We start from the raw sequence: 24,151 nt of genomic DNA, 5'->3' as shown, positions 1-24,151 counted from the left end.
AAAGGTAGAAGATCAGAAGGGAAGATATGAGGCTTGGATATTAAAACGTTTACAAAAACAATAAAGTTTGCATGTTCATTAGCTACAACATTCAAAGGCTTGTATGGAAGGTCTTAGAGTTGGCCATAATGCATTTCTTATCTTGTTCAATGCAGCCATATTCACCAGGTTGTTGTTTACCATCTACAACAAAGCAATTTGTGTAAAAACAGAAAGCCTGTTGGCAGGGATGGAATTGAAGGATTTTGGACACTGGCCAGCCGGGGAATCAGACTGAAATCTTTACTAGCCCGGGTCGAATATCTGTTCCATGCAATATTTCAAAATACTAAATGTCACTATCCTGCGAGCTAGTTGGGCACATTTTCTACCAGCCCGGTCTGAAAAGTAATTTCCATCCCTGTCTGCTGGTATAAAAACTACTGATGACGGGGAATTATTGTATGTACACTTAGATTCTTTACTAAAACTCCCTGAAGAGTTGGGATTTCTGTTCCAAACAGCACAGAAGTTAGGGGAACCCTGTAGCGGTCTCTGGAGAAAAACAAGCACAAACTTGCTCAAGACAAGATGTGAAGTTACTGTACATGCAAATATATGGTATGACTGACAGGCCCTTGTTGCTAAAAGCCGGGGTTGTGTTCATTAGGAACAAAACATTAGAATGGACAAACACGGAGGGACTACCGGAAGGTTTCCAATAAGAAACGCTCAAGATTCCGTTGCAAATCTTCCGTTGCAAAGCGCTTTGCTACAGTTTTGCCACCCATGTACTCTGTGCTCTTGTCCTGCCCCAGGGGCTGTTGGGTCTGGTGCTGTGCACACCTCACGTATTCTCCTTCCTTCCCTCCAAAAACAAAAGTGTCCTCTATCATTTCAGTCAAGCTGCGGTACTGAGGGATGAGCTCACTGGTTTTCATGCCTGGGCAGAACCCCTCCTCACCGCTGCACCCCTACTCACCGCTGCACCCCGAGACGAGTGCTAAGCAAATGCTCGCTTCGTCACACACAGGTGGGCAAAAACCTGCCTGACTGACTTCTACTGTCTCTTACCGTCATCTTGGTGACAGTTTGAGGTAAACTGTACTCATTTTGAGGGTTAGATTTCATTTCAATTTACAGTTCAATTAGAACAAAAATAAGAGGTCCAATATTCCGCTCCAGCCATTACCACGAGCCCGTCTTCCCCAATTAAGGTGCCACCAACTTCCTGTGCTGAAATGGCTCCACAGCTGACCAACATATCCCTACCGCTAATAGCTCTAGGCCTATACCCAGTCAACAGCACTAACCATAGTTAGCATTCAAATATCACACACACCGCTTTAGCATGAGAAGCACATCCTGTTAAACATTGGCGTCTCTGGAGACTCCTCAGGAGGTCGCCAATTCATTCTAACAGAGAGTAATAATTAATTTAATCAGCCAATAACCTGGCAATGCATATGAAGGAGAACGTCAGGTTGCTAGGCAGCACCAGTCAAAGTTGTTAATTTAGCACTAACGAGAATGATTATGGGTCCGCAAGATTCCTCCGACAATATGTTTAATCTGTGTTCAAGCTCAGACTGAGTGTAAGCAGATGCAAATATAAACGTTGGATACTCAGCTATGTTGTGTGTGTACGGACTGTATTGCAGTCTTAACTGACATTCAATTATCAGTGTGTGCGTGTGTGTCTATCCGTGTGTGTGCCTGTGATCCAGGGCTTCCCTCCAGAAGAGAGGGGTTTGGTCGGGGTCAGGACCAGTCAAGGGCCCCCTCCACACAGCTCACGCTGGGCCAGCCGACAAGTGCTGAGCTATTGAATATGGTCCCGTGTGGCTCAGCTGGTAGAGCATGGTGCTTACAACGGCAGGGTTGTGGGTTCGTTTCCCACGGGGGACCAGTACAAAAAGTACCAACATGTATGCACTCCCTATTGTAAGTCGCTCTGGATAAGAGCGTCTGCTAAAATTACAACAAAAAAAGTTAATGAATACCAAGCAGGGTGATGTCACTCCTGGAGCGCTGACAGGGAAACCAGCCCAACGTCTGATCCCAGGTCAGCCACCGACAGGGTAGAACGCAACACATAGTTACATCGTCATTTAAGAACTGACCTAAGACTTGTTTAGTGTTTTGTCATATTGTTGGGTGTGAAAAAAGGGGAAGGTAATCTGACATCAGTTGTGGAGGACAGAACCCTCCCCCCGTTGCTCTAGAACTTGGCCTGAGGTCAGTTCCCAGTTCCGCGACATAACACTGGCAATGCATCCCTGAACAAAACACCTTTCTCGTCAGATAAGGGTTCTATGTGTCAGGCTAAATTTGTTCCCACTTAAAGTTACGTTATAAAAAGGTTTTGTATAATTTCAGCCAGTAGTTTTGAATGTAGCTCTCACGAAACAAAATGGGTCCCCGAAAATTGTGCACAATTATGAACAACGTCATCCATTTTGTATGCTATGTTTTGTCCTGAAAAATGCTCTAATTCGTACAATATGTTACAAATTTGTAAGTGCTTTAGATCCCGTTAAAAATCTTTATGACTTCCATTACATACAGAAAGGCAGCCCCAATTTCCAATGTCTACAACTAGGGAGTAAGAAATGCCATAGCAGCAGACAGACAAACCCAGTCCTTCTCTCTCCACCCACTATTAATAAGATCAACTATTCCCTGCACATCCACTGAAACATTCACCCGTGTTCCAGTAACGTGCTAAAAATCCATTGTTGTTCACAAATTCATGGTAGCAGGTTCCAACAGCCTCGAAAATAACTAAACGGAGCCCTATTGTAAAACAATAAGGAATATGCCAGTGTCAGCTCCTAGAAGATGAGTCACCAAAATAGAGGGCATTCATTGTGTGTGGGTCCTATTTGTGTATTATGTGCTGTATCATGTATTGAGTGTCCTTGTACCAAGAAATACCACACCTAAAGAGAGCATAGTACTGCACTAAATTCCGTTTAGCCTATGTGAAACAGAACAGAGGGAAAGCATTCAGTACATACACCTCATATCAAAAGAAAGGTTTCACATAGGCTACATCCCCTGAAGTTCCCAGGTTTTTCAAAAATCCCTGTTGAAGGATTCCTGAAATCCGGAGGGAATAAGCAGCGAGTGAATCCTCCAACCAGGGATTTCAGAAAAACCTGTGGAAAGTTTCAAGAGTTTGGCAACCCTAGTTACTCCCACTCCCCGTGAAAAATAGCCATACCTAGTAGGTCGTCGGGGTCCTTGACCACAATGTGGGCGTTGAGTTCCTGGAGCTCCTGGTGGAGCTCCTCCACCTTCTTGTTAGACTTCTTCAGCATGTTGTCCACATAGGCCAGGCTCTTCTTATCCGTGGTGACCTTGCGCAGGTTCTCCGCACCCTCCTTGATCTTCAGCTCTTTGCGGATCTCGCGGCGGATCTGCTCCTTGATCTCGTCCAACTTCTGCTGCACCATGGTGTCCGACAGGTCCAGGTTGTGGCCCAGGCCCAGCCGCTCCGACACCAGCTGGCCCCTGGCGTCGCCCTGGAGGACAACAGAGAAAATAGGTTGGGGTTAGGATTCATAAGGAAATGTAGGGCTGTCCCCAACTAAAATAAAATCTTGGTCAACCAAGAGTCGTCTGTTCTTTCGACCAATCGATTTGTTGAAATGTTAAAACTTGTATTTCTCCGTATATAGACACATGGTATGTTTTAATCAAATCACTGTCAACTGAAACGCAGTTGACAATCCTCTCACTGTCAACTGCGTTTATTGTTATCAAACTTAACATGTAAATATTTGTGTGAACATAACAAGATTCAACAGACAAACTGAACAAGTTCCACAGACATGACTAACAGAAATTGAATAATGTGTCCCTGAACAAAGAGGGGGGGGGTCAAAATCAAAAGTAACAGTCAGTATCTGGTGTGGCCACCAGCTGCATTAACTTTTTAGTATAGGGGGCAGCATTTTCACTTTAGATGAATAGCGTGCCCAGAGTGAACTGCCTCCTATGTCCCAGATGCTAATATATGCATATTATTATTACTATTGGTTAGAAAACACTCTGAAGTTTATAAAACTGTTTGAATGATGTATGTGTGAGTATAACAGAACTCATATGGCAGGCAAACTTCCAAACAGGAAGTGGAAATTCTGAGGCTGGTCGATTTTCAACTCATCGCCTATTGAAAACACTGTAGGATATGAATTTGTTTGCACTTCCTACGCCTTCCACTAGATGTCAACAGTCTGTAGAACGTTGAATGAAGCTTCTAGTGTGATGTGGGGCCGGATGGGAACTGTTTCAGTCAGTGGTCTGGCAGAATGCCAGTTCCTGGTCATGCGCATTCCACATGATATCGCCTTGCGTTCCATTACTTCTGTAGACACAAAGGAATGCTCCGGTTGGAACATTATTGGATATTTATGATAACAACATCCTGAAGATTGATTCTCTACTTAGTTTGACAAGTTTATTCGACCTGTAATATAACATTTTTAAGTTTTCGTCCGAGTTCGCCAGGACCTGCGCGAGCGTTTGGACATGTGTACTAAACGTGCTAGCAAAAGTAGCTACTTGGACATAAATACCGGACATTATCGAACAAAACAACAATTTATTGTCGAACTAGGATTCTTCGGAGTGCATTCTGATGAAGATCAAAGGTAAAGGAATATTTATGATGTAATTTCGTATTTCTGTTGACTCCAACATGGCGGAAAAATGTTGTTTATATCGGAGCGCCGTCTCAGATTATTGCATGGTGTGCTTTTTCGGTAAAGTTTTTTTGAAATCTGACACAGCGGTTGCATTAAGAACAAGTGTATCTTTAATTCTATGTAAAACATGTATCTTTCATCAAAGTGTATGATGAGTATTTCTGTTATTAGATGTTGCTCTCTGCAATTTCTCCTGATATTTTGGAGGCATTTCTGAACATGGCGCCAAGGTAAACTAAGATTTTTGGATATAGATATGCACATTATGGAACAAAACATACATGTATTGTGTAACATGATGTCCTATGAATGTCATCTGATGAAGATCAAAGGTTAGCGATTAATTTTATCTCTATTTCTACTTTTTGTGACTCCTATCTTTGGCTGGGAAAATGGCTGTGTGTTTTTTAGACTTGGCGGTGATCTAACATAGTCATATGTTGTGTTTTCGCTGTAAAACATTTTTTTTAATTATTATTTTTTATTTTATTATTATTTTTTTATTTTTTTAAATCGGACACGATGGGTAGATTAACAATATGTTTATCTTTAATTTGCTGTATTGGACTTGTTAATGTGTGAAAGTTACATATTTCCCCAAAATATTTTTTAATTTCCCACGCTGCCTTTTCAGAGGAATGTTGTCAGGGGTTCCGCTAGCGGAACGCATGGCTTAATGACCGTTGTTCCACAGGTTCATGTTCATTAATTGTTTATTGTTCATTGAACTAGCATGGGAAACAGTATTTAAACCCTTTTCAATGAAGATCTGTGAAGTTATTTGGATTTTTACAAATTATCTTTGAAAGACAGGGTCCTGAAAAAGGGACGTTTCTTTTTTTGCTGAGTTTATATTAACTTAGCTTGTCTCATTCTTTAAGCACACTGTTTGATTAAATAATTAAAGACACACAAATGACTAGAGGGAGTCCGACCAGCAATTGATTTGATTGTGCTGGGCTCAAACTTGCAACGCTGTGTAAAAAAAAAAAAAAGACAGCGAGTGACTGTGACAAACACCTGTTGTCCCTCTCTCTCCTCCCTGCTGCAGCGACCACCAGTTATCACGCTGTACGCGTTGCTGCAGCGACCACCAGTTATCACGCTGTACACGTTGCTGCAGCAACCACCAGTTATCACGCTGTACGCGTTGCTGCAGCGACCACCAGTTATCACGCTGTACGCGTTGCTGCAGCGACCACCAGTTATCACGCTGTACGCGTTGCTGCAGCGACCACCAGTTATCACGCTGTACACGTTGCTGCAGCAACCACCAGTTATCACGCTGTACACGTTGCTGCAGCAACCACCATTTATCACGCTGTACGCGTTGCTGCAGCGACCACCAGTTATCACGCTGTACGCGTTGCTGAAGCTGCAACAGTAATTTCTGACTGAAAAGCTCTGTTTCCAAAATCCCTAATTTTTTTAGGGAAAACATTCCCTATTCCCTCAACCCTTGTTCTCTTTATGTGACATGTATTCATCGCATGCACGTGACCAATATGGCCTGACCTATAGCATATCATAATCACATCAATAAAATGGTCATAACAAACTCCAAACATCGTAACAGCAAAATGGATGCAGAGGACGTGACAAATAAACTCGAAACGGGGAAATGTTTACTGGTTGCTCATGAGGTAAAGGGGAAGTCAGATTTGTGGAATACATTTGACTAGTTGTGGAAAATACTGGATATGAAGAAAAATAAAAGTTAAGGAGCAAGCTCTGCGTGCATATTATGTATGCCTAACAGGTGCTGTTAGATTACAATAACATTTTTCTGACCGTTTGGAACAATGTAAACACTAAATAAATTATACGCATACCTGTGGTAACGTTTTTATTTAAAAAGCCTTTATAACAGCAAAGACTAAAAACATTCACATTCATTCGTTAATGCAATTCCCGAAATGGAACGGTTTATTTATTGTTTAAGCTAATTATTTAAGGGTCACTTTCTTTTAAAACTAAAATGCTTGACTGCATTTCAAATCATGAATGACTCATATGATTGATACAGTAGCCTATATAAGTCTTGAAATATAGGCCTATGTAAGTTACGGTATTAAGGCTAAACAGGAAACGCTCTTAGGCTTACAGCTGGATGGTAGTTATAGAAGGCTGCTATACTAACACTACTAATGATAATGACATCACTTATTATTAGTAACAATATGAAGGAGATCAAGAAAAAGGAGCGTTAATAATAATAATATTATATAAAAAAATATTTGTTGTTGTTGTTGAAATAAAATTGGACAATTTGGAACTGTGTAAACACTAAATAAATAATACATATTACCAGAAAGGCCGTTCTAACAAAGTAAAGATTAAAAACAGACAAATGTGAATTAAAAAAAATATATACTTTTTTCCCCAGGGGGTGTATCAGCTTTAATATTGAGGATAGATTGTTGCTTCCAACAATGTAATTGTCTGCATCATTTCCAATCCCCCATATTTTTTTGGGTAAATAAATATATATATTTTTTGGTAAATAAATAAATACACACTTTTTAGAATATACCTTTATTATTCCCTGCAAACCCTACCACCCTTCCCCCAATTGGAGTAAACTAATAAGCAATAACACTTAGGCTTCTACCTTCAGTTTATACATCTTATACACATTTTACAGACAATCTATTTTACAATAGTTATATTTTGTTTGTTTTCAGTCCTTCCTCTATTTCTGATGTCCATCCAGTTTGATTTCTATTTGTAACTGAGCTATTTCAAAGTTTCTGAACCTATATACATTTTACAGAACCCATATGTTTTAGATTTGTTATCTTAATAAGTCCCACCTTTCAGCTCCATTCAATCCCTCCCATCTATCACTTAACACCATCCATTTTGGATTTCTATTTGCCATATATTTTTAAACTGTGCTGTGATGCTTCACAAAAGTACTGAACCTTTCTATTCTCATACCTTCTGCAGAATGTAAATTAAAGAAACATTTTTGCTAAAATAATTATTATAGTATTGATCGATTGACTGTGACTTTTCACATTACCCAGTACTGCTATCGGCAGCATTAGTTCTAGGTAAATGTTGCAATTCATCAGCCATTCCAAAAACGAGCTACATATGGACAGTACCAAAATAAATGATCTAACGACTCTGCCTCCTCGCAGCAAAATCTGCAAAGCTGAGAAGATTGTATCCCCTATATCATTCTATTGGTTGCAAGAATTTTGTATAATAATTTAAAATGTGAAGTTTTGAATCCGTCGTCATAATGCGTGTCAATTCATAAACCATGTGCCGTGGAATCGGTACATCGAAAATCTCTTCCCAACTATTTTGCAATCTATATGGCACAGCTGTAAAAAACAAATGTCCTTAAATGAAATTGGTATATATATATATATATATATATATATATATATATATATATATATATATATATATATATATATATATATATATATATATATATATATATATATATACACACTGCTCAAAAACATAAAGGGAACACTAAAATAACACATCCTAGATCTGAATGAATGAAACATTCTTATTAAATACTTTTTTCTTTACATAGCTGAATGTGCTGACTACAAAATCAAACAAAAATTATCAATGGAAATCAAATTTATCAACCCATGGAGGTCTGGATTTGGAGTCACACTCAAAATTAAAGTGGAAAACCACACTACAGGCTGATCCAACTTTGATGTAATGTCCTTAAAACAAGTCAAAATGAGGCTCAGTAGTGTGTGTGGCCTCCACGTGCCTGTATGACCTCCCTACAACGCCTGGGCATGCTCCTGATGAGGTGGCGGATGGTCTCCTGAGGGATCTCCTCCCAGACCTGGACTAAAGCATCCGCCAACTCCTGGACAGTCTGTGGTGCAACGTGGCGTTGGTGGATGGAGCGAGACATGTTGTCCCAGATGTGCTCAAATGGATTCAGGTCTGGGGAACGGGCGGGCCAGTCCATAGCATCAATGCCTTCCTCTTGCAGGAACTGCTGACACACTCCAGCCACATGAGGTCTAGCATTGTCTTGCATTAGAAAGAACCCAGGGCCAACCGCACCAGCATATGGTCTCACAAGGGGTCTGAGGATCTCATCTCGGTACCTAATGGCAGTCAGGCTACCTCTGGCGAGCACATGGAGGGCTGTGCGGCCCCCCAAAGAAATGCCACCCCACACCATGACTGACCCACCGCTAAACCGGTCATGCTGGAGGATGTTGCAGGCAGCAGAACGTTCTCCACGGCGTCTCCAGACTCTGTCACACGTGCTCAGTGTGAACCTGCTTTCATCTGTGAAGAGCACAGGGCACCAGTGGCGAATTTGCCAATCTTGGTGTTCTCTGGCAAATGCCAAACGTCCTGCACGGAGTTGGGCTGTAAGCACAACCCCCACCTGTGGACGTCGGGCCCTCATACCACCCTCATGGAGTCTGTTTCTAACCGTTTGAGCAGACACATGCACATTTGTGGCCTGCTGGAGGTCATTTTGCAGGACTCTGGCAGTGCTCCTCCTTGCACAAAGGCGGAGGTAGCGGTCCTGCTGCTGGGTTGTTGCCCTCCTACGGCCTCCTCCACGTCTCCTGATGTACTGGCCTGTCTCCTGGTAGCGCCTCCATGCTCTGGACACTACGCTGACAGACACAGCAAACCTTTTTGCCACAGCTCGCATTGATGTGCCATCCTGGATGAACTGCACTACCTGAGCCACTTGTGTAAGTTGTAGACTCCGTCTCATGCTACCACTAGAGTGAAAGCACCGCCAGCATTCAAAAGTGACCAAAACATCAGCCAGGAAGCATAGGAACTGAGAAGTGGTCTGTGATCACCACCTGCAGAATCACTCCTTTTTTGGGGGTGTCTTGCTAATTGCCTATAATTTCCACCTTTTGTCTATTCCATTTGCACAACAGCATGTGAAATTTATTGTCAATCAGTGTTGCTTCCTAAGTGGACAGTTTGATTTCACAGAAGTGTGATTGACTTGGAGTTACATTGTGTTGTTTAAGTGTTCCCTTTATTTTTTTGAGCAGTGTATTTTTTCTCCCACAATTATCTTTAACCATTTTTGCTCTTTAATGCAGAGCCGACAGACAAGTTCCTTACTTTTTCATCCTTCTACTTGCCTCTTCCATTTTTGTGGTAATGCTGCAATTAGTTATAATTTTGGGTAGAGCAGACATTTCCATATGTCTGTGTTAGCTGCATGTGTGACAACTCCACCAGTCCTATTTATGATATAATTTTTTTTTTAAATATATATCGAAAAATCATTTAAAAAAAAATCTATTAGTATATTTGAGTTTAACCACAATATTTGTGGTATTATTTGTTGTGTCTTTTCAGGTGGATTAAACTGAAATTGCAAAAAAAAGTGAGTAGCTGTAATTTGAATAAAGGGAAAAAGGCCATTCTTGAACATGGGGTGAGACATTCTTACTAATTTACTAGAGAGCCATTTCGCATTTAAGTATAACTTTTGTATGACATTTACGTCATTTAGCAGACGCTCTTATCCAGAGCGACTTACAGTAGAGTGCATACATTTTATTACATTTACATACTGAGACAAGGATATCCCTACCGGCCAAACCCTCCCTAACCCGGATGACGCTATGACAATTGTGCGTCGCCCCACAGACCTATGCATCAGTATGACTGATGCATTCCGTGAGAGGTCTAATACTTTAATATTTAATAATGTCTTCCTTCCAAATTCATAATATAAATAGGCCCTTTTAATTTTGTCTGGCTTGCCATTCCAAATAAAATGTAATATTTTTTGTTCATATAATTTCAAAAGCAGGTCACTAGGTGTAGGTAAAACCATAAGCAAATGGGTAAACTGTGATATGACTAAAGAGTTAATCAGGGTGATTTTTCCACAAATAGACAGGTGTTTTCCTGTCCATGGTAGCAAGATCTTATCTATTTTTGCTAACTTTCTATAAAAATGTATTCGGGTGAGATCATTTCTTTCTTTCTGGATATATACAGTGCCTTGGAAAAGTATTCACCCCCTTGGCATTTTTCCTATTTTGTTGCATTACAACCTGTAATTTAAATAGATTTTTATTTGGATTTCATGTAACAGACATACACAAAATAGTCCAAATTGGTGAAGTGAAAAATAACTTGTTTCAAAATATATTTGAAAAAAAAAAAAAAAACGGAAAAGTGGTGCGTGCATATGTATTCACCTCCTTTGCTGTGAAGCCCCTAAATAAGATCTGGTGCAACCAATTACCTTGGTTGCACCATAAAGTCTACCTGTGTGCAATCTAAGTGTCACATGATCTCAGTATATATATACACACCTGTTCTGAAAGGCCCCAGTCTGCAACAGCAAGGGGCACCACCAAGTAAGTGGCACTATGAAGACCAAGGAGCTCTCCAAACAAAGTTGTGGAGAAGTACAGATCAGGGTTGGGTTATAAAAAAAACTCTGAAACTTTGAACATCCCACGGAGCACCATTAAATCCATTATTATAAAAATAGAATACGGCACCACAACAAACCTGCCAAGAGAGGGCCGCCTACCAAAACTCACAGGCCAGGCAAGGAGGGCATTAATCAGAGGCAACAAAGAGACCAAAGATAACCCTGAAGGAGCGGCAAAGCGCCACAGCGGAGATTGGAGTATCTGTCTATTTAAGCCATACACTCCACAGAGCTGGGCTTTACAAAAGAGTGGCCAGAAAAAAAATAAGCAAACATATTTGGTGTTCTCCAAAAGGCATGTGGGAGATTCCCCAAACATATGGAAGACGGTACTCTGGTCAGATGAAACGAAAATTGAAGTTTTTGGCCATCATCGAAAACGCTGTCTGGCGCAAACCAAACACCTCGCATTCCCCCGAGAACACCATCCCCACAGTGAAGCAGGGTGGTGGCAGGATCATGCTGTGGGGATGTTTTCATTGGCAGGGACTGGAAAACTGGTCAGAATTGAAGGAATGATGGATGGTGGTAAATACAGGGAAATTCTTGAGGGAAACCTGTTTCAGTCTTCCAGAGATTTGAGACTGGGGCGGAGGTTCACCTTCCAGCAGGACAATGACCCTAAGCATACTGATAAAGCTTGAGTGGTTTAAGGGGAAACATTTAAATGTCTTGGAATGGCCTCGTCAAAGCCCAGACCTCAATCCAATTGAGAATCTGTGGTATGACTTAAAGATTGCTGTACACCATCCAACTTGAAGGAGCTGGAGCAGTTTTGTCTTGAAGAACAGGCAAAAATCCTAGTGGCTAGATGCCAAGCTTAGAGACATACCCCAAGATACTTGCAGCTGTATATGCTGCAAAAGGTGGCTCTACAAAGTATTGACTTTGGGGGCGGGGGAATAGTTATGCATGCTCAAGTTCTGTTTTTTGTCTTATTTCATTCACAATAAAAAAAATATTTTGCATCTTCAAAGTGGTAGGCATGTTGTGTAAATCAAATGATACAAACCCCCCAAAAAGCCATTTTAATTCCAGGTTGTAAAGCAACAAAATAAGAAAAATGCCAAGGGGGTGAAAACTTTTACAAGCCACTGTATACTGAATATGTCCACATCCCCGTCAGACCATTTTATTAGTAAACTACACGGTCATGTAAAAGTTGCATTTTTCAGTGATGAAATTTGGTTTTAATCCAGAGAGGTTAGCAAAAGTATCTAGATCCTCTATGAGGCTGTGGAGGGATTCTAATTGTGTTTTTTAAAGAAAACATGAATCATCAGCGTACAATGACACCTTTGTAATTCATCCACAGATTTCTAATCCCTTAAAATTAGATCTAACAATATCAACAGCTAACATTTCAATGGCAATAATAAATAAATATGCCTATAGTGGACAACCTTGTTTTACTCCTCGACAGTTTAAAACTTTGAGATGTAGCTATTATTTACTATTTTACACCTAGGGTTACTATACATAACTTTAACCCATTTTATAAGAGATTCTCCAAAATTTAAATATTCTAGGCATACATATAACTCCAGTCATACTTTATCAAAAGCCTTTTCATAATCAGCTATGAAAACCAGGCCTGGTTTCCCCGATATTTCATAGTATTCTATTGTTTCCAGTACTTGTCTTATATTATCTCCAATGTATCGTCCATGTAAAAAAAACTGTCTGATTAGGATGAATAATATCTGACAAAACCTTTTAAATTCTATGCGCCAAGCATTTAGATACAATTTTTGCATCACAACACTGAAGTGTAAGAGGCCTCCAATTTTTTAAATGGACTGGATCTTTATTTACACACACCACTTGGGTCCTGTTTCAGTAATAATGAAATCAGACCGTGTTGCGTGTCTGATAATCTACCATTTATATAGGAGTGGTTAAAACATGCTAATAATGGTCCTCTGAGTATATCAAAAAAAGTTTTGGATACTTCCACTGGTATGCTATCCAGCCCTGGAGTTTTCCCATCCTTAAAGGCTTTAATTGCATCAAGAAGTTCCTCTGTAATTTGGCCTTCACATGAGTCTTTTTGTACAGATGTTAATTTTACATTATTAATAGGGTTAAAAATCCATACAATTAGCTTTGGTTAGTAGAGATGGAGACAAACGAAACCATTCTTAAGGTGCTTTACTTCCTCTTTCAAAATATTGTTCAGTGAATCATGAGTGATCATTTGTAACAAGTTTCAATACATTTTTTGGGGTAGCATTTCTATGTTGAAGATTGAAAAAGACTTGTGCATTTTCCCTCATATTGTTTACTTGACATGACATTGTGTGAGGTGTGGTACACACAGAATCAGTAGGGTATTAAACAAACACTCAAATAGGCAACAGAAGCAGGATCGGTCTTATTTCTGTAGATATACATGGATGATTTATAAAGCCAGGCGTTTTTAACAGTTAGGCTACTGATTATAGACAATTAAGTTGGGGTTTCCTCTCTCCTCACCTTTCTTAGACATTAAAGGCAAGGGCTGTTTTCTCATCTCATTCTGCTGCATTGTTCTCAACTCCAACATGCTGGTTAACTTTGCTATTATGCACATAACATGGTCTAGGAAAAGGCGCCAATTCAACAGCGCACTGATTGGTTTCAGAACCGTCGACAGCGACCACTATCCAATGCGGGAGAAAGTGCATTTGTTATAAAATACTATTTTTTATTAGTGTTGCACCATTGTCCTTATGTAATTTGACCATATACAAGTTCAGAAGAACTTCTTAGAGTGTGATGGACTATGCCATCCCTACGACCTCCACAATGGATTGGTCCACTCAGACAGGTGCAAATCTGACAGGTGTCTTGTACACATATACAATACCAGTCAAAAGTTTGGACACACCTACTCATTCAAGGGCTTTTCTTTATTTTTACTATATTGTAGAATAATAGTGAAGACATCAAAACTATGAAATAACACATATGGAATCATGTAGTAACCAAAAAAGGTGTTATAAACTATATTTTGATTTGTTTATTTTGTCAAAGTAACCACCCTTTGCCTTGATGACAGCTTTGCACACCCTTGACATTCTCTCAACCAGCTTCATGAGGAATGCTTTTCCAACAGTCTTGAGGGAGTTCCCACATATGCGGAGCACTTGTTGGCTGCTTTTCCTTCACTCTGCGGTCCAACTCATCCCAAATCTAAATTGGGTTGAGGTCGGGTGATTGTGGAGGCCATGTCATCTGATGCAGCACTCCATCACTCTCCTTCTTGGTCAAATAGCCCTTACACAGCCTGGAGGTGTGTTGGGTCATTGTTCTGCTGAAAAACAAATGATTGTCCCACTAAGCATAAACCAGATGGGATGGCGTATCACTGCAGAATGATGTGGTAGCCATGCTGGTTAAGTGTGCCTTGAATTCTAAATAAATCACTGACAGTGTCACCAGCAAAACACCCCCACACCTCCTCCTCCATGCTTCACGGTGGGAACCACACATGTGGAGATCATCCATTTACCTACTTTGCGTCTCACAAAGACATGGCGGTTGGAACCAAAAATCTCAAATTTGAACTCATCAGACTAAAGGACAGATTTCCACCAGTCAAATGTCAACTGCTCATGTTTCTTGGGCCAAGAATGCCTCTTATTTTCGGTGTCCTTTAGTAGTGGTTTCTTTGCAACAATTCGACCATGACGGCCTGATTCACACAGTTTCCTCTGAACAGTTGATGTTGAGATGGGTCTATAACTTTAACTATGTAAAGCATTTAATTTGGGCTGCAATCTGAGGTGCAGTTAACTCTAATGAACTTATCCTCTGCAGCAGAAGTAACTCTGGGTCTTCCTTTCCTGTGGCGGTCCTCGTGAGAGCTAGTTTCATCATAGCACTTGATGGTTTTTGCGACTACACTTGACTGAACTTTTTCCGGATTGACTGAACTTCATGTCTTACAGTAATGATGGACTGTCGTTTCTCTTCGCTTATTTGAGTTCTTCTTGCCCTAATATGGACTTGGACAAATCAAAATCAAATCCAATTTTATTGGTCACATACAAGTTTTTTTTATTTATGTATTTTTTATAATTTTTATCCCATTTTCTCCCCAATTTTCGTGGTATCCAATCGCTAGTAATTACTACCTTGTCTCATCGCTACAACTCCCGTACGGGCTCGGGAGAGACGAAGGTCGAAAGCCATGCGTCCTCCGAAGCACAACCCAACCAGCCGTACTGCTTCTTAACACAGCGCGCCTCCAACCCGGAAGCCAGCCGCACCAATGTGTCGGAGGAAACACCGTGTACCTGGCCCCCTTGGTTGGCGCGCACTGCGCCCGGCCCGCCACAGGAGTCGCTGGAGCGCGATGAGACAAGGATATCCCTACCGGCCAAACCCTCCCTACCCCGGACAACGCTATGCCAATTGTGCGTCGCCCCACGGACCTCCCGGTCGCGGCCGGCTGCGACAGAGCCTGGGCGCGAACCCGGAGACTCTGGTGGCGCAGTTAGCACTGCGATGCAGTGCCCTACATACACATAAGTTAACAGATGTTAATGCGAGTGCAGTGAAACTTATGCAGTAATATCTAACAATTCCCCAACAACTACCTAATACACACAAATCTAAAAAAGGGGTGAATGAGAATATGTACATATAAATATATGGATGAGCGATGGCCGAGCGGCATAGGCAAGGTGCAATAGATGGTATAAAATACATTATATACACATGGTATGAGTAATGTAAGATATGTAAACATTAAGTAGCATTGTTTGAAGTGACATTGTTTAAAGTGACTAGTGATCCATTTATTAAATTAGCCAGTGATTGGGTCTCAATGTAGGCAGCAGCCTCTCTGAGTTAGTGATTGCTGTTTAGCAGTCTGATGGCCTTGAGATAAAAGCTGTTTTTCCAGTCTCTCGGTCCCAGCTTTGATGCACCTGTACTGACCTCGCCTTCTGGATGGTAGCGGTGGGAACAGGCAGTGGCTCGGGTGGTTGTTGTCCTTGATGATTGTTTTAGCCTTGCTGGTCTTTTACCAAACAGGGCAAAAAAAATGTTTACCTTTATTTAACTAGGCAAGTCAGTAAAGAACATTCTTATTTTCAATGACGGCCTTGTTCAGGGGTAGAACGACAGATTCGTACCTTATCAGCTCGGGGATTCGATCTTGCAACCTTTCGGTTACAAGTCCAACGCTCTAACCACTAGCCTACCTGCCGCTATCTTCTGTAAACCACCCCTACTTTGTCACAACACAACTGATTGTCTCAAATGCATTAAGAAGGAAAGAAATTCCACAAATTAACTTTTTCCAACACACACCTGTTAATTTAAATGCATTCCAGGTGACTACCTCATGAAGTTGGTTGAGAGACTGTCAAGAGTGTGCACAGCTGTCATCAAGGCAAAGGTTGGCTACTTTGAAGAAACTCAAAAATAAAATATATATTTTGATGTTTCATACTTTTTTGGTTACTACACGATTCCATTTGTTACTTCATAGTTTTGATGTCTTCACTATTATTATACAATGTAGAAAATAGTAAAAAATAAAGTTGAAAAAACTTGTGGTACTGGTACTGCGTGTGTGTATATATATATATATATATATATTTTTTTTTTACTACAGCTCTACTAAAGAAATCTCATTCGACCAACAGCCTATCGACGAAACAATCGACCAGTCGACTAAATGGGGTCAGGCCTAAGGAAATGTCATGGAGATTGCTATATAAAAGGATCTGGAGGACAAAAAGGTTATACCACAATTGGCGAAGCACCAGAGAAGGACCCTTTGTATCATGATCATACTTTATGCAGGTTAGTTAGCAAGACATTGCTAACAAATGATTAAAGCATCTATAAAGCGTTCAGGAATACATTAAAGGAGCCGCCCCTTTTCCCCCCAAAATGACATACCTAAATCTAACTGCCTGTAGCTCAGGACCTGAAGCAAGAATATGCATATTCTTGATACCATTTGAAAGGAAGCACTTTGAAGTTTGTGGAAATGTGAAATGAATGTAGGAGAATAACACATTAGATCTGGTAAAAAATAATGCAAAGAAAAATCGTTTTTTGTATCATCATCTTTGAAATGCAAGAGAAAGGCCATAATGCATTATTCCAGCACAGGTGCAATTTAGATTTTGGCCACTAGATGGCAGCAGTGTATGTGCAAAGTTTTAGACTCATCCAATGAACCATTGTATTTCTGTTCAAAATGTTATATCAAGACTGCCCAAATAGTTTATTAATAACTTTAAGTTCAAAACTGTGCGCTCTCCTCAAACAGCAGCATAGTATTCTTCCACTGTATTAGCTACTGTAAATTGGACAGTGCAGTTAAATTAACGAGAATTTAAGCTTTCTGCCAATATCAAATATGTCTATGTCCTGGGAAATGTTCTTGTTACTTACAACCGCATGCTAATGGAATTAGGCTACGTTAGCTCAACCGTCCTGTGGGGGACCCATCGATCCTGTAGAGGTTAATGCTTTATAAAGTTTTTATAAAAAAGTTGTAGTTTGTATACAGTGGGACACATTTAATTGTATCAGCCTGTAGCACCATTTGAGGTGCAACAGAAAGAAATGCCGAGCAGGTTAACACCAAAGCCTGTCAGGCGTACAAATAGCAGGTAACAGCAGGTTAACACCAAAGCCTGTCAGGCGTACAAATAGCAAATAACAGCAGGTAAACACCAAAGCCTGTCAGGTGTACAAATATCTCTGTAAACGATACTTAAATTATAACTTGATACAAATACCAAATATTGGCTTATGCCACACTTTTTAGCACACTTTTCAAAAACTTTAGGGAAAATAGAATGGGCATACAATTGACAATTTCATTTCATTTCACTCGGGTTGACCCCTTTCCTAGAACTTGTGTATAATATTTATTTCAAATTGTAGCAAAAAAATAAAAGCTCCCCCTGACATAGTGAAACCATTAAAAGCTTAAGGCACTTGAACTGAGCTTAGCTTACTGCTCCATTCATAGACAAGGCACAATGAGCCCACAACACCAGAACATGTTACGCCTATCTACACCCCATGTTGCATTCTGCCCTTGCTGCATTCTGCCCTTGCTGCATTCTGCCCTTGCTGCATTCTGCCCTTGCTGCATTCTGCCCTTGCTGCATTCTGCCCTTGCTGCATTCTGCCCTTGCTGCATTCTGCCCTTGCTGCATTCTGCCCTTGCTGCATTCTGCCCTTGCTGCATTCTGCCCTTGCTGCATTCTGCCCTTGCTGCATTCTGCCCTTGCTGCATTCAGCTAACACCGTAACGTAATCCACACACGGGTGTTTTACAATTCCTACAGTGGCTACACAAATCTATGTTCCTTACCATCACATCATCAATTTCCATCAACCTTGTCTCCATTGCATCTGCTACAGATGCCGTCCACGTATGTTTTTAAGTTCTGCGTTGTTCTTCCTCTCACAACAAAAACAAAAGTTCTCCCTTTTTCTAAAAACAGAGTTTGGCCTAAACTGTCTGAGGAAGGGGCAGCCAAATCCTGTTAGCCTCTCGCTCTGTGAGGTCACATGAGACAAGAAAGGGACCTAATCTCACTCCGGGGAGCGAGTGGAGTCTTAAAAATAAACTTTGGTAAAAAATATATATACACTGCTCAAAAAATAAAGGGAACACTTAAACAACACAATGTAACTCCAAGTCAATCACACTTCTGTGAAATCAAACTGTCCTCTTAGGAAGCAACACTGATTGACAATAAATTTCACATGCTGTTGTGCAAATGGAATAGACAAAAGGTGGAAATTATAGGCAATTAGCAAGACACCCCCAATAAAGGAGTGATTCTGCAAGTGGTGACCACAGACCACTTCTCAGTTCCTATGCTTCCTGGCTGATGTTTTGGTCACTTTTGAATGCTGGCGGTGCTTTCACTCTAGTGGTAGCATGAGACGGAGTCTACAACCCACACAAGTGGCTCAGGTAGTGCAGCTCACCCAGGATGGCACATCAATGCGAGCTGTGGCAAGAAGGTTTGCTGTGTCTGTCAGCGTAGTGTCCAGAGCATGGAGGCGCTACCAGGAGACAGGCCAGTACATCAGGAGACGTGGAGGAGGCCGTAGGAGGGCAACAACCCAGCAGCAGGACCGCTACCTCCGCCTTTGTGCAAGGAGGAGCACTGCCAGAGCCCTGCAGCCCAACACCGTGCAGGATGTTTGGCATTTGCCAGAGAACACCAAGATTGGCAAATTCGCTACTGGCGCCCTGTGCTCTTCACAGATGAAAGCAGGTTCACACTGAGCACATGAGCACATGTGACAGAGTCTGGAGACGCCGTGGAGAACGTTCTGCTGCCTGCAACATCTTCCAGCATGACCGGTTTGGCGGTGGGTCAGTCATGGTGTGGGGTGGCATTTCTTTGTGGGGCCGCACAGCCCTCCATGTGCTCGCCAGAGGTAGCCTGACTGCCATTAGGTACCGAGATGAGATCCTCAGAGCCCTTGAGAGACCATATGCTGACACATGCACATTTATGGCCTGCTGAAGGTCATTTTGCAGGGCTCTGGAAGTGCTCCTCCTTGCACAAAGGCGGAGGTAGCGGTCCTGCTGCTGGGTTGTTGCCCTCCTACGGCGTCCTCCACGTCTCCTCATGTACTGGCCTGTCTCCTGGTAGCGCCTCCATGCTCTGGACACTACACTGACAGACACAGCAAACCTTCTTGCCACAGCTTGCATTGATGTGCCATCCTGGATGAGCTGCACTACCTGAGCCACTTGTGTGGGTTGTAGACTCCGTCTCATGCTATCACTAGAGTGAGAGCACCGCCAGTATTCAAAAGTGACCAAAACATCAGCCAGGAAGCATAGGAACTGAGAAGTGGTCTGTGGTCAACACCTGCATAATCACTCCTTTATTGGGGGTGTCTTGCTAATTGCCTATAATTTCCACCTTTTGTCTATTCCATTTGCACAACAGCATGTGAAATTTATTGTCAATCAGTGTTGCTTCCTAAGTGGACAGTTTGATTTCACAGAAGTGTGATTGACTTGGAGTTACATTGTGTTGTTTAAGTGTTCCCTTTATTTTTTGAGCAGTGTATATTAAACGGCAGAGTTCCAATGGCCTCCCCTGTGGAGTGACGTGTATGGGAGCAAGAGGAAGATCAGTTGTGTACAGCTACATGTAAATTAATACTTCTAAGGTTGAGATTGGGAGCCTCGGAAAGAGTTTGTAACGTAAAAACATTTTTTGCCTTGGTTTCCCAAAACTGTATACATATTTTAGTACAGTTAATTAATCAGTATTTGGCCAATGAAATAATCGAATCCACTACTTCGGTGAAGCAAGCAAGCGCCACGTTTCAACCAACTGAGCCAACGGAATAATATAGGGCGCTTTGGAACGATTGTATTTGAGTCAAAGTAGCCTACGTTTATTTCTCCCTAGCTGCTATACTCTTATTGACACCTAGGCTTAGTGTGTATTTGAGATTAGACTGCACGGTGGTTCCCTGTTCTGGGTGACTAGTGGCCAAACCTTTACAGATGAAGTATTTGTTGGCCTATTAGGCCTGCGTCTCAGTCCAGAGGGAGAGAGGCTCCGCCTCCCTGTATGACTCACAGGTAAAATGGAGGTCACAACTGCTGGAAGAGGTAAAAAGACAGCTCAACCCAATTGGTTTCTGTAGCTGTGTTTGACTATCAGTGTGAAGACGATGCAAAGCCATGGACCACCCTTATTTTCCACTCTAAGCAACAACATAGCTATGAAAATTTAACTGACTGAGGAGAACATTGAACTTGGACAGGCTTGCATATAAGTTTGAATCAACGCAAATGATAAAAGCTTGTGCCCTTATTCCTTAACTTAGTTTAACCTATGCACCTACAAGAATCCAACCAAAGCAAATATTAGGGCATGAACTTCCACTGTAAGCAGGCTAAATAGCCTTAAGCTCAAACTCCAACAAAAGCTAAATGAGGGACAATGGAAAAGTCAGACAGGCGAACGTTAACGTATGCTAAAAGACTGACTTTAAAAACCAAGACTATTTAGGTTTAAGGTAGAGCGCAATGGTAACTGCTTTTTTTAAAGCCCAAATTAAACCTAAACAACAATTGAACCTAAACATCACCAATTCCTACCCCAAACCGGATTTATTACATTTGGTTTGGTAGCTGCATTTATACCAGAAATGGCACATAAGCGTGAACACAATCACCTCCAAGCCAGACAAATGCATTTAAAAGACTGCAACGCTTGTAAATTACATAGATGACAGGAGTACACCGAACAAAAATATTAAAGCAACATGTAAAGTGTTGTTCCCATGTTTCATGAGCTGAAATAAAAGTTCCCAGAAATGTTCCACATGCACAAAAAGCTTATTTCTCTCAATTTGTGCAGAAATGCGTTTACATCCCTGTTAGTGAGCATGACAAGTGTGGCAAATCAAGAAGCTGATTAAACAGTGTGATCACTACACAGGTGTACCTTGTGTTCAGGACAATATAAGGACACTAAAATGTGAAGTTTTTCACACAACGCCACAGATGTCTCAAATTGAGGGAGTATGCTGACTGCAGAAATCCCACCAGAGCTGTTGCCTGAGAATGTAATGTTTATTTCTCTACCATAAGCATTTTAGAGAATTTGGCAGTACATCCAACCGACCTTACAACAGCAGGCCGCATGTAACCATGCAAGCCCAGGAACTCAACATAAGGCTTCTTCACCTGCAGGATCGTCTGAGGTGGCGGGGGTAGGTGGTAAGCAGTATTCTGTCTGTAAGAAAAACTAATTCTGATTAGCTGAACCTGGCTCCCAAGTGGGTGGGCCTATGCCCTCCCAGGCACACCCCTGCCCACTCATGTCAAATACATAGAGTAGGGCCTAATGAATTTATTTAAATTGACTGACTTCCTTTTATGAACTGTAACTCATTAAATTCTTTGAAATTGTTACATGTTGCGTTTATATTTTTGTTCAGTATAATTACAGCCCTGGTCAGTCTAACTGGACGTGTCACTCTTACATCACAGGCCAAGGGCAGTGATACCTAGGAACAGTGTATGTTTTTCCTGTTTTTCTTGGCAGGATTACAACACAAGACACAAACTACTGATGACCAAAAGGTTATGGGGAATAACACCACTTTGTCACTCCTATACATGCACTAGTCCTTTGTCTAGTCGTCAACAGCAACATAATCAATTCGACAAATACCAGATATAGTCATCCACTCACTGTCCAAACAATCTCAGCGATCACCAAACAAACACAAGAGTCTTGTGAAACGATGTCTGCAAAAAGACAAGTCTGAATTCATGAGTGAGGCTGAGTGGGTACACATAAGGTTCCAAAGAGTGACCTACCTCTAATCTAATCACTGAAACTGCAAACAAAGGCAATATGTTCACAGGTTAGTGTCCTGGAATACAGAAGTTTGAGAGAGAAAAATAATGTAGCCTCATGTTCCGCAGGACACAAAGTTATGGTCAGATCACATCGATCACATCATTATGCGTCCACGCTACATTGTTGTTCGCTAGACTTTTTTTTTCCTCTCACCCTAATATACAAATGACCAGATTTGACAGATGACGTCACCCCAGTCAGCAATGACCGCAAACTTTTTTTCGGAGTAATTTGTTGCGGTTGAGATTTTATTTTTACTTTCTACCGTTTTTTTTTTTTTACAAGATGTGAAGTTTCAAAATGTTGTAATATCATTAGAGTTACCAGTTTCAAATTCAATCATGTATCAGGGAATGCTCAACCTTTTGGAATTGAAAAATATTATACTTGCATGTCTTGGAACATTATTTTCAACTAACTTAGTACACGTATTGTAGCCTAGTAAAACAAGTTTTTATTTTAATAGACACCATTGGGCTTTAACACGCGCCCACTTGACTGGGTCACTGTTTACAAAGGACCTTAAAATGGAAAATGTTTTTCCATGCGTTCGAAACTACGTAATTTTTCTTCCAAAACGCTCAACATTTTACTATCATAGTCGATATTCAATTGATTTGTCATTAAAATATACAACAGATTAATTCAGTTGTTCAGCTGGTGGGAGCTCAAGTGCAAAATTACACAAAACTTTTGATATTTTGATAAATGTTTTCCAGGCCTCAATCTATAATTCCCAGACAATCCTTCGGAAGAGGGGGACAAAATCCCTAAGAAATGTATTAAACTCAAAAGATTTGAATCCACTGCAAATTGTATATAGAATAAAGTTATTTACCAACTTGGAAAGCGCACTTTACAACAACTTTACGCATTTATTGCAACAGTTGTCAACTTTTCATACCTGCACGGAATCGGCGGCCATCTTGGCTTTTGACTTTGAATCAAACTGTACGGAGACAGGGGAGGTGGAACTCCAAAAACAGCCTTGTTTTAAGTTTCCCTCTCGTGCGTCAAAAATAACCTATTTGGTGACCAAACCATAGGTCATATTGGAAATACTTGACTTTCCATGGCTTTCCTTGAGTCCTTGCGTCTTTTTTCGCTGAGGGAAGAAAAGTTGTTCTGTAGTCCACATATATGAAGCAGCAACATAAATAAATGTCCCACTGCTTTCACTTTGGGAGCGAGAGGCTGTGGTTTGTGTGGAAACACATCAGCGTCCGCCCATGGGAGCTATGCACCAACTCAACCCAGAGCCCATTCTCTCAGCCAGATTCTATTCACACTCTCTCACGTGATCATAAAACTTCTCACACGCACGAGCCTCGCACTCTCCTGTAAGAAATCATGTTTACACAATATAATAGCGTGTGACAATTCTAAAAGTGCACTAAAATGATGAAGATCATGAGCTGGATACTACTTGTTCCAGGTTATCCTATAGTTGAAACTTAGTGGTGTAAATTATTTAAGTAAAAATACTTTAAAGTACTTCTTAAGTAGTTTTGGGGGTATCTGTATTTTACTATTTATATTTTTGACTACTTTTACTTTAACTCCACTACATTCCTAAAGAAAATTATGTACTTTTTACTCCTTACATTTTCCCTGACACCCAAAATTACTCGTTATATTTTGAA

At 41.0% G+C, this 24,151-nt stretch overlaps 1 protein-coding gene and 1 non-coding gene across 2 annotated transcripts in view; one reads left to right on the top strand and one right to left on the bottom strand.

Moving 5' to 3' along the window:
- The window catches only part of LOC129823809 (serine/threonine-protein kinase N2-like), a 41,805-nt gene extending 18,023 nt beyond the window's left edge, over positions 1–23,782 (bottom strand). Inside the window, exons 1-2 of the mRNA XM_055882822.1 lie at positions 23,413–23,782; positions 3,206–3,506 (exon numbers count right to left, since the gene is read on the bottom strand). Coding sequence (XP_055738797.1) covers positions 3,206–3,506; positions 23,413–23,433 — 322 coding nt within the window. The 5' untranslated portion in view covers positions 23,434–23,782. The remainder of the gene's footprint in view (positions 1–3,205; positions 3,507–23,412) is intronic.
- Positions 1,813–1,888, top strand: trnav-uac (transfer RNA valine (anticodon UAC)). The gene has a single exon. It is a non-coding gene; the product is annotated as a tRNA-Val (tRNA).
- Positions 23,783–24,151: the final 369 nt, after the last annotated feature.

Source organism: Salvelinus fontinalis, chromosome 26 (genome assembly GCF_029448725.1).
Source record: "Salvelinus fontinalis isolate EN_2023a chromosome 26, ASM2944872v1, whole genome shotgun sequence".
NCBI lineage: Eukaryota > Metazoa > Chordata > Actinopteri > Salmoniformes > Salmonidae > Salvelinus > Salvelinus fontinalis.
Note: the sequence above shows the minus strand (reverse complement) of the source record. Positions and strands in the feature narration are given on the sequence as shown.